At 37.9% G+C, this 15,911-nt stretch overlaps 2 protein-coding genes across 3 annotated transcripts in view; both read right to left on the minus strand.

Annotated features, from left to right (window-relative positions):
* LOC109212599 (protein IFH1-like) overlaps positions 1-3,002 on the minus strand; it is a 29,442-nt gene extending 26,440 nt beyond the window's left edge. Inside the window, exons 1-2 of the mRNA XM_019376247.1 lie at positions 2,771-3,002; positions 2,417-2,610 (exon numbers count right to left, since the gene is read on the minus strand). Of these exons, the coding sequence (XP_019231792.1) occupies positions 2,417-2,610; positions 2,771-3,002 (426 nt within the window). The remainder of the gene's footprint in view (positions 1-2,416; positions 2,611-2,770) is intronic.
* A 1,921-nt stretch (positions 3,003-4,923) lies between these two features.
* The window catches only part of LOC109212602 (target of Myb protein 1-like), a 14,488-nt gene continuing 3,500 nt past the window's right edge, over positions 4,924-15,911 (minus strand). For both annotated transcript variants that reach the window (XM_019376255.1, XM_019376256.1), the window contains exons 3-10: positions 12,790-12,888; positions 12,576-12,692; positions 12,041-12,201; positions 9,623-9,704; positions 9,293-9,378; positions 7,525-7,713; positions 6,494-6,927; positions 4,924-5,906 (exon numbers count right to left, since the gene is read on the minus strand). In XM_019376255.1, the coding sequence (XP_019231800.1) occupies positions 5,233-5,906; positions 6,494-6,927; positions 7,525-7,713; positions 9,293-9,378; positions 9,623-9,704; positions 12,041-12,201; positions 12,576-12,692; positions 12,790-12,888 (1,842 nt within the window). In that variant the 3' untranslated portion in view covers positions 4,924-5,232. The remainder of the gene's footprint in view (positions 5,907-6,493; positions 6,928-7,524; positions 7,714-9,292; positions 9,379-9,622; positions 9,705-12,040; positions 12,202-12,575; positions 12,693-12,789; positions 12,889-15,911) is intronic.

Here is a 15,911-nt window from a genome sequence, read left to right on the forward strand (position 1 = left end):
TCACGCCCAACTCTAGTCCTTAAAAGGATAAGCGGTCGCTGCAAATATAATCCGGTCTAAAAGTCCGAAGTCGAATCCCACAGAGAACTAAGGCTTAGCTGTATCTGTTTAATATCACCAAGAAGACAAGAATGAAAATAAATAAACAGCTGAAAACTAACTATGCTTGAATTGTAAACAATTAGAATAAAGGTCTAAGGTAATGGTTTCCCCCGTTGTTGATTTCCTTGGTTGTATATTTCTTATAGATGTGACTTAGTTGCCTCTATCAATCATGAACTCTCCAGCTACCATAAATCTCTCTCAAACAATTATGATAATTTACTAGACGCACTCTCTCAAGCTACGCTAGCTAGATTCACATTACAGTTCACTTAGATTGCACCCGAGGTATCGTTATCTCTAATCCAACCTCTAAACCGTCAGTTATGACTCTCGCCTATACTCCGGGAGTGATATTGTTCAAACAACTACATAAATATGCACTCTCTCTCAAGCAGATACATAACAAATAGGAACGGCTAATTGAGGATCCTTTCAATTAACCACAATCAAAACATAGTTGAACAAATAGAGATTAAACTAATTCAAATCTATATTAATTATAACAACTAATTCATCCCCAACGGGTTTCACCAAAACCTTAGATTAGAAAAGTTAGCTACTCATGAAAATAACAAAATTACAAAAGAATTCATATTCAAAGGTAAAAGAACAAAGAAGAAGATTAAAGATTGATGCCCAATAATCCTTCTTGCCTCTTGCCCTTCCTTCTGATGTTTTTTCACTTCCAAAACTCATTCCCCCCTTTCTTGGCCGGCTTCCTTCGTTTAATATAGGGTTTTGGGATTAAAATCCCTTATTTTGCACTTTAGTCCCTGAAATTTACGCGTCCTGTCGCGGTCCTACCGCGGTTACGCCAGGACCACGGCCAGAGTGGCCTTCAGAATCTGCAGCAGTGTTCTGCCGCGTCAGGTCCGCAGTTGCAGTTTCAATCGCGTTTTTGACCCTGTTCCGTTTGGAATTTGGAAAAACGTAAAACATGAAAGTTGTAGCCCTTTGAGTTAGCTATCCAACCATATATTGTGGAGCCCAATTGGAGTTCTGAGCAAAAAGTTATGTGTATTTTACTAGACAGTGCGCAATATGTCTACTCGAGTCTTCGTTTTGTTGTTTTATCATCCGTTGATCCCCGAATACGATCCCATCTTAATTCCTTGGGCTTTTACTCAGACTTCAAAGCTCCAAATCACTTGAATTCATTCCATAACATCTATATATCTCGGAATCACTCCTACAAGGCATAAAATACACCGTTAGTGCAAAACACTAGCTATTAAAACGCAAACTCAATTAAAGTGCAGTAAATTAGAGTGTAATAAACGACTAAAATACGTAATTATAGCCTATCATCAGTGCTACCTTTTATCGAGTGATAGTAATCACTATTCTTTCTTCTTGAGATGTTTTGTGATTGTAAGATCTCCAATAACTATAAGGGATTATTATATATAGATCGGAATCAAGCTGAGTAACTTTTTTTCTCTATAAATATTTGCTATTGATTATTACTTCTTCACTCGTACATAGTCTTTTTCGTCATCAAAAAGGCAATCATTTGTTTTGACTAAAGAAGATTTAAACGTAATCAATCGTTTATCAAGTACTCTCCATTTTTATTTTTCTTTGGTTGAACAATCGGTTGTTCGAATAGTAATCCTCCCTAAAATGTCAGGAGAACTTCATAATGCATGCGCAATTGAACCCAAACGTATTCTTTCTTTCTTTTTTTGTAGTTCAATTTGGTTAAGTCTAAACTTAAGTGACATTAATTCACATTTTTAGAATAAAATTCATACGTTTAAAATCACCTGAAGTATAGAAATATTTAATGATAAATAAATTGTTTTAAACTCTGAAGAACAATCATAATTTTTGTTTTTCAAGTCGCCAAATTAGAACAATTTGTTTAGATTCATCCGTTTAACGATAAAGAACATGAACGATCTGGAATGTTACTTTTTAAATAATACGTAAATCAACATAAGATATTATCCTTAGCTTGAATTCAATTTGGATTTCACAAATTAACTTGGAAAATTATAAAATTGACGAAATGGCTTCCTGGCCACTTAAACTTGCATCAGTTTGTAAAGCTGATATATGAACTCTTGAGTTTCCCATTTGAACACCTTCGCTTGAAAAATGGCTACTAATAACACTTGTGATGGTGCGTGTTGTTCAATTGTTGCTGACATGGATTTAATTTAATATTTTATATAGCCACATCATCCATTCATTCGCATTTTGTTGACACCTGTATGTTCAAGGTCCCAATTTGTGGGCCCTGTCCTTTTCCAAAATTAATTTATTAAATTTCTATTTTTTCTTCTCTTTCCTTTCTTTTATTCTTCGCCTCCTGCATCTCATCTTCCTCAATGTCACTGCCCATCTGCATAGCGCCAGAACCATCAGCTTCCAGCACAACATCATCCTCCTTTTCATCATCAAACTCACTCTCTTCATCTTCTTCTTCGTCTTCATTCTCCTCAAACTCAACTGCTACACCAACATCATAATCAAGAGCTTCATCGCCATCATCGCGACCATCTAATTGTTAGTCAGTGATGAGTCGCCCAACCGACACCAACTTATCAAACACCTGGTCCGAAATAGGGTTTAACGGCTTTTCGATTTTCAATTTCTTTTCAGGGTTCTTAAAGTTGCCGTCTTTTAACACGGCCAATATCTCATCAGCAGGCCCACTCACAATGTACTAAAGGGTTGTCCACCAATTTGCTGCTGAATAAGGCTGAGCATGGCTTCATAAGCAGCCGTAGTTTCCATAGTTTTAGGCTGGTAAACTTCACCTTCCTCATCAATTGAATTGAGAACACTTTCTTCCTGAAGAAGTCGTCGTCTTTTGGGCTTAGAGGCAAGTGTGTCCAATTGCCGCTCCGATAATAGCGACTGTAAACATAAGCTCCGATTTTTCTTCCCATGATTATTGAAGTTTGGTGTTGATATCTTGGAAGGAGTTACGCGAGTGCGTTGGGGGTGTGCTAAGGTTCTGAGCTTTTTCCTTTGTTTGAGTTGTGTTCTATGTTTTGCTAGAAGTGGCTATGGTAGAATAGAAGGGGGAGGGGGAAAGGGGAGGTGGGAGTTTGGTAAGGAAGACGGGGGAAAGCAGAAGGGAAAGGGAAAAGTCTCCTTTTTCTTTTTCTTTTTCTTTTTTAATAAAAGTAATAACTATCCACGCGCCTTTGTAGCGTGATATGCACACAATATAGCCATGTCAGCTGCGCCGTTTTCACATAGGCATAGTCAACGGTCAAATGTGTTTATTACTAGTATTTATTGCATCAAGTGGGAGTGTTCAAATGGAAAAAGTGCAAGTTCATGTATCGGCTTTTAAAAATCCTACAAGTTTAAGTGGCCAGGAAGCCATTACGCCTATAAAATAGGAAGAATACTTTGATGTCTTCTAGTATTCTTAACAATACAACATACGAGTTAGAAAAACTTATTTGTAACTCCACGCTTAATCAAACTAAAATACAAGTTACGTACTATCACTCTCAGAACGACATGTATTTGCATGAGCAAACCTTGGCAAAAATTCTCCTACTTATTTTTTTCTTTCAATTCAAATAACGACATGACTATGACGTTCCATTGAGTGACTGGTAAAGTGGCAATAATTGTCCTTTTTTTCCTGGTGTATCTTGATTCTAAGATTTAGGTCACCTCAAATAACGACAAGGTAACTTTGTGTAATTGTTTGAATTAAAGGAGAGACTAGTGGAGATTTTTTGTGTTAAAGAGTAGGTTAATGTAATGGACCTTAAGACTCCCTACTTGATCATCCTTCCATTGGCTTCCCAGTATACCTATTCGTGCCAAAGAGACCTGCTTGAGGAATGAGATAAACACAAATGTAAGAAATAGAAGGGAAAAAAATATCAGTTTTGCGAGGTATTCCATATAATCATTGCTTATTAATTATCACAATGTTGCTTAACCTGGTCGCGTTACTTTTCGTTAACCTATTCTCAGCTTTTTATATCCGCGGTGCTTAACCTATTTGTAATGAGTTGTTGGAGACAATTAAATATATGTTTTTGATGTTGTAAATGGCGAATGATATGTTTGAAACGAAGACAAGTCAATATGAAATGTTCAATGCTTTTGTTAGTACAATTGTCTGAACAGTCGATTGCATCTGTATTCAGTTCTTTTCTTTTAATATTCAATATGAACTACTCCTACTGTTATGCACCATAAATACCAAAAAAAAAAAAAAATGAAGGCCCTATTTTGTGTATTCTTTCAAGTTTCAAGGGGCAGCTGAAGCATAACACAACTCTTTAATTGGATAAAATTGCAGTCTTATCTCATAAATCCCCCAGTTAATCAATAATCAACAGGGAGTAGAAAACATACACAGGCATGGTCAAACTGGGGATTTTGCAGCTGCAAACCATTATTATCTACATCCTCCAAATCAATCTGGCAAATTTAGCCTAAAATGGATAATCTGAGACCTATAAACCAGAAGACACCCTTAAATGGTCTTAATGCACTTTCAAGGGCAATACGAATGGTTTATTGAAGCATTTGTTAATATCCCAGATCAGAAGCATATTGAGGCAAGCTCAACCAACCAGTTTAAACACTTGGCAGTGTAGGATCTCAATCTTCCATATAATCCAAAGAAATCAAGTACGACGAAACAAATACCACAAAAGAAAACAGCAAGAGACCGCAAAAATTAACCCCCCTGGTTGTAGCTCAGCAAACATTGGACAACAATGGATTATCTTATCATTTTACAATGTTGTAAGGCGAAACATTGATGCAATATTTCCCCTGTGAGCCATAAACATGGGTTTCCCAGCATTTGCACAAACTTCCCAGTAAAAGCACAAATAACTGGATGACTAGTTATAACAGCAACCAGCTGCACAAAAAAACATAAATGAAGGCATTCTATACATATTCAAGCTGATAAAAAGGAGGTTCGTCGACTTTCTTTCTTTGTGATCTTGGTTTTACTCTCTACAAGAAATGTACAAATTCTCATGAAGAACCATTAAATGAATATGGACTAAAAGGACCAATCTGTGAAAATCAAGTGTTAAGGAAAAAATCAGAACAAACAACAGAAGCTTGATCACTAAATAGAAGTGAGAACTATATCAGGGGGAAAAACAGTGCAGAAACCAGTCGCTGTCACATGCTCCCAGCTCTGCCAGGAGTAGTTTTGGATGATTTGAACTTTGAAATGTCAACAAGATCCCCAAATAGTTTGTCTTCCGGCTTTGAGGGCTTTCCAGATGGTACATATGAAGGAGCTGAAACTGGATATGACGAATTATTTAGGACGCCATCATCCCTCACGGAGAGCCCAGACATTCTCTGGTTAAGAAATTGAGTGTTCTGTGGTTGGGCATAACCGTAGCCATAACCAGCCATTTGGTTGCCATACATTTGCTGAGGATACATATAACCCATCTGCCCAGATGGCATTTGTTGTGGAAACATACCCATCAATTGCCCACCTTGCATTGGTTGAGGTGACAAGCCTACCATTTGATTGCTTTGCATAGTCTGGTTCATCATGGCGGGATGTCCACCAGTGATCTGCTGTGCATACATACCATGGGCATATGAACCACCAGCTAATTGCTGGCTGTTAGCTGCCACCAGCTGATTATTTTGCATTGATAAAGCATCTGGACTACCAGACATTAGCTGATTGTTGTGCATTGGTAGAGCATGTGGACTGCCTGGCAACAACTGACTATTTTGCATTGGTTGAGCATGAGGATTCCCTACCATTTGGCCATTCTCAGCTGCCTCAGCTTCCCATGGAGGTGGTGGAAAAGAACTATTGCTTTGACCACCTAAATCAGGAATTGGACTAACACTACGTGAGTAACTATTCAGAAACTCAATGAGCAAGAGGGGGCATAGAATTCAGGCAATCCGTAAGACTTCATCAGAAACTGCAAGGGGTTTTACACGTGACAGATAACAGTATCAAACCTATGCCTCTATGCAAGCATAACTCTTATGAGTCTTCGCTATTACAAATAATCCCACCATTCCGATTTGTATGGCACTATTTCCTTATTAGTCCATTCCAAAAAGATTGGCACCTTTCTAAATTTGGAAACAATTTCACTTAAACTTCTCATTTTACCCACAGTAAGAAGTTCTAGATGTTATGTTTAAGACCACAACTTTCAAAAGTTTCAAAACCACATAAATATTATGGCAAGATTAAGACCACAAGTTTTAAAAGTTCTCATTTTTTTCTTAAGCTTTGTTACCAGTCAAATTATGCCAAACAAATCGGAACTTAGGGAGTAGTTGCTAGGTCTATTCAGATAATAGACAGACATATAACAGGGAGGACAAAATTTGATCTACAGGACACATTTCCAACTGTATACACAAAGAATGCAGGCAGAATGACAAAGAAATGCACCATAAACCGGAGAAGATGACTGCTGTTGCTGTGATATCTGTCCATTCCACGCCGCATTAGAGCCTTGTGTATAGGTTGTTCCAGGGGCACTTCCATTTGGGTACAAAGAGGGCTGGATAGAACTGAAACTCTGTTGTTGAAATTGAGGGGATGAAGGATGCGTCTGCCCAACTGAATATGGAGATTGTGAGTTGCCAGGTGGTGAAAACATGTCAACAAGAGCAAGGGCATTTTGCTGTGAAACAGGACTTGCAGGCTGAGGCCCTCCACCAACAGGAACAAGAGCCAGTGCATCCGCAGCCGTAGGCAAGCTAAAGTCATCTCCACTCAGAAGATCAATTTTCGGGCCAACATTTGCTGTTGTTGATGGACTGCTAGCTGATGGAGGAGCTGGAAGAAGCAACTGTGTCCCTAAGCTAGTACTTGAAGTAGATCTGAAAAGCATACCAAGTGACTTAGATGACAAAATTGCTTCACAGTTCACATCTGATTAAGACTCAAAAACTAAAATGAATACCCAGGATTCCCATCGTCTTCCCCCTTTTCTTTTGGACTTGGGGGTTTGGGGGGGGGGGGGGGGTTAATTGAATGTACAATCACCTAGCACTGAATAGGAAACGCTTACTCGGTAATTCTTCATCACTGTTGTAATAGCAGACGACAAAGGACTTCTGAACCTTGATAAAATCCTAATCTAATTGATAGTAACTTTAAGGTCACTATTCGAGGCAATTAACAATTCAAGATATCAATCTAGAAAATCCATGTATACTTTTTTAAGCTATAAGCTTTCTCATATACTTATTCAAAACCAATCATCATTCATACATCAAAAAGAAACTAAAAATCAAGCATACTGACTGGGTTTCTCTTTTTTTTTTTTTTGGTTTGGGGGGGGGGGGGGGGGAGGGGGGGGAGGGGGGGGGGGGGGGGGGGGGGCGGGGGGGGGGGGGGGAGGTGGAATGTCCGGTTCGGACATACAGACGGAGGACGATATAGATAATAGTCACGACTAAAGAGAACACATTTACCCTTGGTCTGACTGTCTGTTGTCTCCAGTATCAATAAGAGGAGCATCAACATTTACAAGTGGTTGAGCTGAATCAGATTTTGGTTTTTCCACTTTAACAGAAGTTCCCGCAGCAATAGCTTCATGTTTGGCCAATACACGCTGCAACTCATCATTCAGCGCTAGCCCTTGACAAAGCAGTGATTCATCCCTGCATCAAGTGAATGTAAGGATCCAAAGGAATCACAACCAGATTGTGCATAATAAAGATTGGAAGAGCAGAGAGGAATGATTTGGAGAGAAAAATATCATGGTCAGTCCAGTACATTTGTAATGCTTGATCAACTATCGTTCTCCTAACTAAAGTACTAGAACTTTGACTGCAAAAATAACTGACAGCAGATGGCACTAAAAATGTTCAGCCATTAGTTTTATTCCCGGCAACGACTTACCCAAGTCTTATCAGATATTTACTTAACTGACATGATTTTTACTTCATATGTTTCACTAAGTTATAGTAGCTTTTTAAATCTTTATCCAAATAATAAGTGTTTGACTTTAGAGTTACATTCTATAGCATAACATTTGTTTCTCCCTTCATTAGCGGCTTTCTTCACAAACTCCCACAATTTGATTGTTTTTTGTGCAAAGTCCCATCAGGCCCTGGCGCTTTTCTACACTTTTGCCTTTGACGCTTACATTATCAAGAGGCCATGAAGTAATTGTTATCACATGCCTATTCCACCACTCCCACCAGTTGCAGTCGTGAAGTGCCTATCAAATTAGAGAATCCCAAAGATTATTGACACTACAAATTGTGTGATTATCTCACCTAAAAGCTTAAACTACTCCCTCCGTTTCATATTATATGAGGTAGTTTGACTCGGCACGGAGTTTAAGATAAAAGAAGAAGACTTTTGAAACTTGTGGTCTTAAAAGCTTAAGGGGTAAAAAGTTTGTGGGGCCATGACATTTGTGTGGCTATAAAAGCTTCTCATTAAGGGTAAATGAGTAAAATGAAAGAGTTTAAAGTTGAATTATTTCCAAATTTAGAAATGTGTCATCTGTTTTGGAACAGACTAAAAAGGAAAGTACTTCATTTAATATGAAACGGAGGGAGTATTGAAGAGCGCACACTTTTTTTACTTAATTAAGTCCTCAACACGTCCCATTAGGTGCGAAACCGATTCTTACTCATGAGCCAAGCACGTGAAAATTCTTTTTGATAATAGGTGGTGGTGAGACTCGAAACCGGGACCTTTGCCTGCTCTGATACCATGTTTCAGCGTGTGACCCATTTCACCTAAAAGTTTTAGCTTTTAGAGAGAGCACACTTTATTTACTAATTATTTCCTCAAGAAGCACCATGTATACCAAACTAATTATGACACATCTATGTCCTAGCAAGTGTGTTTTCCTAGTCCTTGTGACATTTCCTTCATAAGAGGATGATGTGGGCTAGTGGTAAATTATAGTGAGGGTATAATTAACAGTCAACATGCGATAGGGGTTTCTCTGCTTCCAAAACACCCAAATGGTTGATCCAACCTAACCAAGTGTGTTGTTTTATTTGGTTCATTTAACACAACTTTCTCAGAGTTGATTCTGAAGTTTTAGTTGTTTGGAGCATCTGTTGAGCCAATGGTATTCAGAAATCTAGTTCTTCTCCCTATCAGTTCCACTTCATCTATATGAATATTGTACCAACAACTAAAATTTTGACAAATCTATCAAGATATCTCGAGAAAGGCACTTAATGAGAAGTGGTCAAGAGTAAAACAAGGCCTTACGTAGTCGAGTTTACAAGGTGTACCACTCTTTGCTTGTAGGTGCGACACTGCTCCACCAAATCAACAATCACCTCTTGTTTCAGTCCCTGTAACCCGACAAGCAAATACATTCTCAGTGAACGAAGAACGTCAACTCAGCAAAAAAAAAACAGATAAAATTTCAACCAAAAATAAGAACAAAACCAAAGTTAGGAAAGTCAACCCCAAATACCCAGCACTCTACTTAGAGGTAAATATTTCTCTACAACTGGCCTGCCCGATTTGCATCGGAGTAAGAATATCTTAATTGTTGAATGATAACCTGAATAGATGATATAAACAAGACTCTACCTCTTTGTTTTCCGGATCTAATGCACTCAGCATTTCAGCAAGGACATCCATGATACCACGTGCATTCTGGATCTCTGTCAAGCTAGCAACAGAAAAAGAAGACAATGAACATTAACTACCAAAGCAAGCCTAGCAGACGAAAGATATGCAATAAAGATATCAGGTGTCATTCACCAGCAGCTGCAAATCATCTCCCCACCCCCCCACCCCCTTTTAGCAAACAGAAATGTCTCGTCCACCATAACAATATAATATGGGCGGGGGCATAACACATAAGTTTGTGTGAAGATTGGTATACAGATTGCAGATTCAGAAGTTTAGCTGCTAAGTCAACCTTAAAGGGAATCCAAAGAAGAAAGGAAGGTCTAAATAATTTGTATTTCTACTGCGGACCCGACGTGGGATCACTTCAGCGATCTCAGCACCGCATTGTAGGATTGGACAATAGACTCATAAAATCTTACCAGCAGACATTATAACAAATACAACATATTGATACTTGAAGGATAACATGAATGCGTTCAAAGCAGTCTAAACAAGTAACATAACATATTGCTAGAATTAAGAGAACTCATATTTCTAGAATTAAGAGTATATGTCTACAAATTTTGAATTTCTGGTGCAAAAGTGGCCCATTAGTTAGTTCAGATCAGTACATGGATTTCTTGGAGCTGTTAGGAAGAAGACTGTAGTAGGCTGATTTCTCTGTCCTTGTTATTCTGTACTATCTTGATACCATTCAATAAAATCTTTATCTTATCCAAAAAAAAAAAAGTAACATCATGTCTAGATATAATAATGCATCTCAGAAGAGAGATATCAACACAAATAATAGACAAAAATGTATCAAAAGATAAGTGCAAAAAGAAAAAAGAAAAGTAAGATGCAAGAATGGAAATTTATACATGTCCAAACCTTGTGGACAGAGTTACCTTACTTATACTAGTGGGAGTTAGCAAATACCCGTGAAATTGGTCAAGGTGCGCGCAAGTTGATCCATATACCGTGGTTATCGAATAAAAAAGAATGGAAATTTATATGTTGTTATTTCTATTTACTTCTGTACTCCTGTCATCTTCTCTTTTGCATTCTTGGATTTAGTTTTCTAAATATGTTGTATGATTTGCTATTAGTGCTTCTTCCATCTTTTCTTAGCCGAGAGTCTATCGGAAACAGCCTTTCGTAAGGTTGTGTACATCCTACCCTCCCCAGACCCCACTTGTGGGATTACACTGGGTTGTCGTTGTTGTTGTTGTTGTTGTTGTTGTTGTTGTTGTTATTTCTGTTTGCTTCTGAGTAGATTAATCTTGGATATGTAACCTGACATCTGGATGTCAACAAAATACATCAAAATGAAGAAAAACAGTATAATTGGAGTAGTTGGAAACTACTACTGATCCTATGAACCCCCCCAACTACTACTGATCCTATGAACCCCCCCAACCACTACTGATCCTATGAACCCATTAGTGATCACACAGAATCCTACACTATACCTGCTATGATCCTACCACTTCTCAGTTCAACCAGAGATTTAAATCGACTCAATGAACTTGGACGAGATCCTATAATCTTTGGCAGTTCAAACCAACATAGCACAAGAAGAAAGATATATGAATACCAGCAATCACTCCTAAGGTTATTCACTGTTATGTTTGGGCAATAAGATACTACAATTGCTAATAGAGAAAATTACTCCTAAAGTTCTCTTCAATTACATAGGTGATGCCTCAGAATGTAAAGGGTTTGCTGGAAGGTTGACAGCAGCAGGTGATACCAAAATAGATAAAACAGATACAGAGAACTATTCCATTGTGCATCTTCGGGACAATATGGCTGGAAAGAAACAAGGCTTGCTTTTAAGGGCAGAGAACTCACATTTCTAGAATTAAGAATAGTTGTTTACAAAATCTGTTCTTTTTGTGTAAAAATGGAACACTAGATAGTTTTAATCAAGTACATGGATTTCTTGGATCTGTTAGGAGGAAGGGTGGTAGTAGGCTGTTCCCTGTTGTTTTGTTTCTTTCCTGTACTTGGTACCATTTCAATAAATCTTTACCTTAACCCCAAAAAAGAATCTCTTCAGTTCTTTATTGCACTCTCATCAAATTGACAGGTTTCATTGACTTTAAACGTCTTGTTTTATCACATGCCTAAATTTACATTTGGTTGAGGCGTTGAGCTCAACCATCAAACTCTGTAAAGGCATGCACTATCAAATTACTCATCTATCAAGTCGCGCAGGGACAAGTAGGAGAAGATTCTCCTAGACTGGCTCTCCCTTCTCACTTCTCAACACTAACTTTACTAACCACACTTGCTGACAGCTCCGCAATAGGACAAGAAAAAAGAGAAAGAAATCATAGCAAAATGAATTAGAAGTGTAACTTCTTTCCAGAGTTAGAAATAAAGATTCACCTCAAGGTTGGATATTCAGCCTCTGCAGAAGACTCAGCTGCTTCCTGTCCGGATTCAGGATTCCGTAGATTCTGTGGGTATGAAGCCAGTGGATGTGTTTGGGGGGGTGTGAACACTGGGGCTGATCTCTCAGATCTCTGAGGGAATACAGCTCCAATGCGCTGAAATGTAAAGCAATATGTTTAAAACTCCGTTTTGAGAAGGAAAGGTGATGCTAAAGGAATGACATGATATGACTAACTGTGAATGAACAAACTACATGTAGCGGAAGCTGGAAGTTTGGTTCAAAAAGCATCTGTATTGGAATTTTAGCGACCATTGTACTGTTTGGAGATATGCAGTCCCCAACAACTTCTATGCTGCAACTGGGCCCTATATCAATTAGTTGCTGATGGGGTGATATTCTAGAAAACTAAACTATCATACTCATCAAAAGACCCAGTTACTTTTCCAAATTGTTTTAAGACCTAGTAATGACATGAACTATTATCAAATAGATGCAGATACACAAACTAAAACCAGTAAGAAGAATTACCAGCAACTCCTGGTATGCTCCATAAAATTGTGGGTATCTTGCCCTTGGTCCTCCAAATGCTTCTTGCCATGTGTCTATCAAAATTAATACTTTTTCCTTGACATGCAAGTCGGGTTGCTGTTACAAAACAGTATATATAGATGCCTTAACTTTATGAAGAGAGAAAAACGTCCAAAAAAGACATAAGGGAGTTTGAGAGTCGGCAAGAAGTCACCTTCTTTTTTACAATTTTCACCATCTCATGAAGGAGATCTTTCTCAGCAACATGCATATGGACAATATCCCCACAATTCTTCACAATTGTTTCCAACAGCTGAAAAATGGAAACTCAAATTATCTAATGTCCAGTCAACTTTTTGCTTTGATAGGCTGGAGTACTGACTTCTGAGCATAAAAGAAGGTTGATTTCGGTAATCCTTTATGGTTTTAGAATCTTCTTTCTTTATTGTTTTATAGATCTTTAGAATCATAAAAAGATAACATGAAATTTCAGACTCTCATAAAGGTCACAGTGCTAAAGAAGCAAAAAAGCCTCACGAAGCATGAAGATATGGAAAACCATTCTCATTTGTATATTCCGGACCACATGGCTGGAAAAAAATAATGCTTACTTTGAAGGAAAGAGAAGCCATATATAAGATAAAAAGCAAACTCTCATAGTTCTGAGCCCAGCTCCAACAACTTCTTCGTGAGGAAAGGTACTTCTTTTGGTTTGAATAGGGGGTTGCCCTTTATTTGGTTGAAGTAGCCATGACTTTGGTCGTAGTCAGTTTAAACCCATAAACCCAGGTCCACTTACTTGTAATTTTGGTGTAAAAGTAGCACATTAGAGAGTATGGATCAATATCTGGGTTTTTTGTATTTGCTGGGTGGGAACATATAGCTTAGTTGTTTTTCTATAACACATATAGCTTAGTTTTTGTTTGGCTGGTTGATTAGTCCTATACTGCTTTTGCACCATCTTGGTTCTTATTTAATAAAAACCTTACCTCATCAAAAAAAAAAAAGGTCATACTGCTAATGAGGGGACATCTAGGCAACTAAAGACTTTTAAAGGTTAAAGCTTGATAGAGTAAAAATATGTGTCTATTTGAATGCCAAAACAAGCCTATCTTGAGATACTTCATAGAGTTTTTGCATGAATATTAATTGTTGTTTCCAACTCTTGCAAGGATTTATGAGAAGTAAACTAACAGAAAGGACAAGTTTGATGAATATTCCAAGCTGAAGATAAGAATGTGACTAACTGCTGCTGCTGATGGATTTAGACCGCTGCAGCGCCCTCAACTTCAAGAAGATAAATGACTTTCCAGGTAGTGAGTTAAAGAAAGAATGCCTGCTGCAGTGCATGGATGAGCTGGAATAGCCACTCTCGAGAGGCTTTTATACTGCTGCAGTGCCTCATATTTAAAGAAAAGTCGCATCATCGAGTGGTGAACTGGAAAGGAAGACCACTGCAAGCTGCAGCGCTCCTGACACAAGCTTGCCAGCCACTGCAGCGGCCTCAATCTCATAGTCAACGGCTGCAGCACTCGAGCAGAAAGTTCCGTACCAAGAGGATAACCCACTAAACCAAGCTGCTGCAGCGGTCAGTTTGGCATCCGCTCCAGAGCCCCTGGACGCTGATGCCAAAATTTGACTAGACACGATTCTAGTCAAATTTTGGGGGGTCTAAATAGAAAATCTCATCACCCTGGAAAGGGACTTACTTTGGAAAAGGGGCAGAGCCTAAAGATTGAAGCTTCACTCCTTCAACCCCAAGATCAACAGATTCCAAGAGGCAGATTTGTGAAACTTTTCATCAGATCTTTCTTTTTCTCATGACCTTTTCCATATCTGTTTATGTATTCTGTATTTGAACTCCACTACGGAGTAAATCTTTTTGTTGGGATATTGATGGATCTTAATGTTTTGAAGTAAGGTTTAATTAGTGTTGTCAAAAGGCTCATTTAAAGCACACTTTATCCCTGAAGCTCCGTGAAATCGCAAGTTGTGTGCTTCGCCTCACTTAGTGAGCCCTTTAGTATCAGCTAAGGTGCCAAGGAGTGCACCTCTTCACGGACTCTCTTTTTGAGTGCACAACACTAGACCATAAATATAGTTGAAAAATTCATATATTAATTGTTAAGAAAACCCTTTGCCGAACTTCTAGTTATTAGGAACAAGAAATTAGAGCTTTCTGGGGAAAAATTTAAGAACGAACTTTTCTCAAAAAAAGAATAGGAAATTCGAAATTTAGAATAAGAAAACTATCCCCTAAAAACTTTTGAAATTTGAAATGGTCTTTGAACTTGATTGACATGATTTTTACTTCATATATGTAACTTTATTTAGTTCTTTTTCATTCTTTTGCTCAAAAAAGTATCGTTTGTTCTATACCCTATAGTTACATTTTGCTGCATTACATTTCTATTCATTATTTTTTTCATAAGCACTTTGCACTATTGCCTACGCTTTAACTTTGTTTTGCGCTTAAATCCCCGACAAACTTGGCGTTTCTCACTTTTGACTACTCTGAGTTTAATCTTTTCATTCTTCATTCATGCTTGTATGAACTGACCTATCATTTACAAATCCATTAATGATTTTGGTAAGGGCATACCCTTAGTAATTAGGGTTTGCGATACTTAATTATGAAGCATGTTAATTCTAATTGAAAGAGGAAAACTAATCGAATTTCCATATGAATCTACCGCGTCATGATTTCCTTTTCCACTAGATCTTAACCAAAAGGGAACGACTGAACGAGTGAATGAATCTAATTGTGGTAGTTACAATAACCAATAGGAGTCTTCTATAATTCTATAAACCCAACCAATTGATAAAGCTTTCTTCATTTTAATGCATTACAAGAGTTCAACTAGATGCATAACCACAAGGAGTTACTTAACTAGATAACTCGTAATAGTTGAATGTAATTGAGAGAGGCATTCATATCAAAGGAAGCTTACTTTCAAACATCAAGTGAAATCAAGATCCCAACCTTGTCTTCTATCACATCAATTTTTCTCATCGTTCAAACTTCCCTTTCTAAGTATTTTACTGGCTTATTTAGTATAGTTCACTTAGTTGTTGGAAAAGAACTACCATAAATTGATTTCTCATTAAGCATACCTACTTTGTTCTGTAAAGAAGCCAATCACGTGGGATGACAATTTGACTTGTTATGAAAGAATCTAATCACCCAACCCAAAGCATAAAGGCAATGGGTGGAGTAGCTCAAGATCATTATAAACCCCGAAACCCTTACACATGCAATGAGGGACAAATACAACATTTTTTAACACTACATGGATTATATTTTGTGGCCTTTTTCCGGGGGGGAGGGGGGGGGTG

The sequence above is a fragment of the Nicotiana attenuata genome, unplaced genomic scaffold (genome assembly GCF_001879085.1).
Source record: "Nicotiana attenuata strain UT unplaced genomic scaffold, NIATTr2, whole genome shotgun sequence".
Classification (NCBI taxonomy): domain Eukaryota; kingdom Viridiplantae; phylum Streptophyta; class Magnoliopsida; order Solanales; family Solanaceae; genus Nicotiana; species Nicotiana attenuata.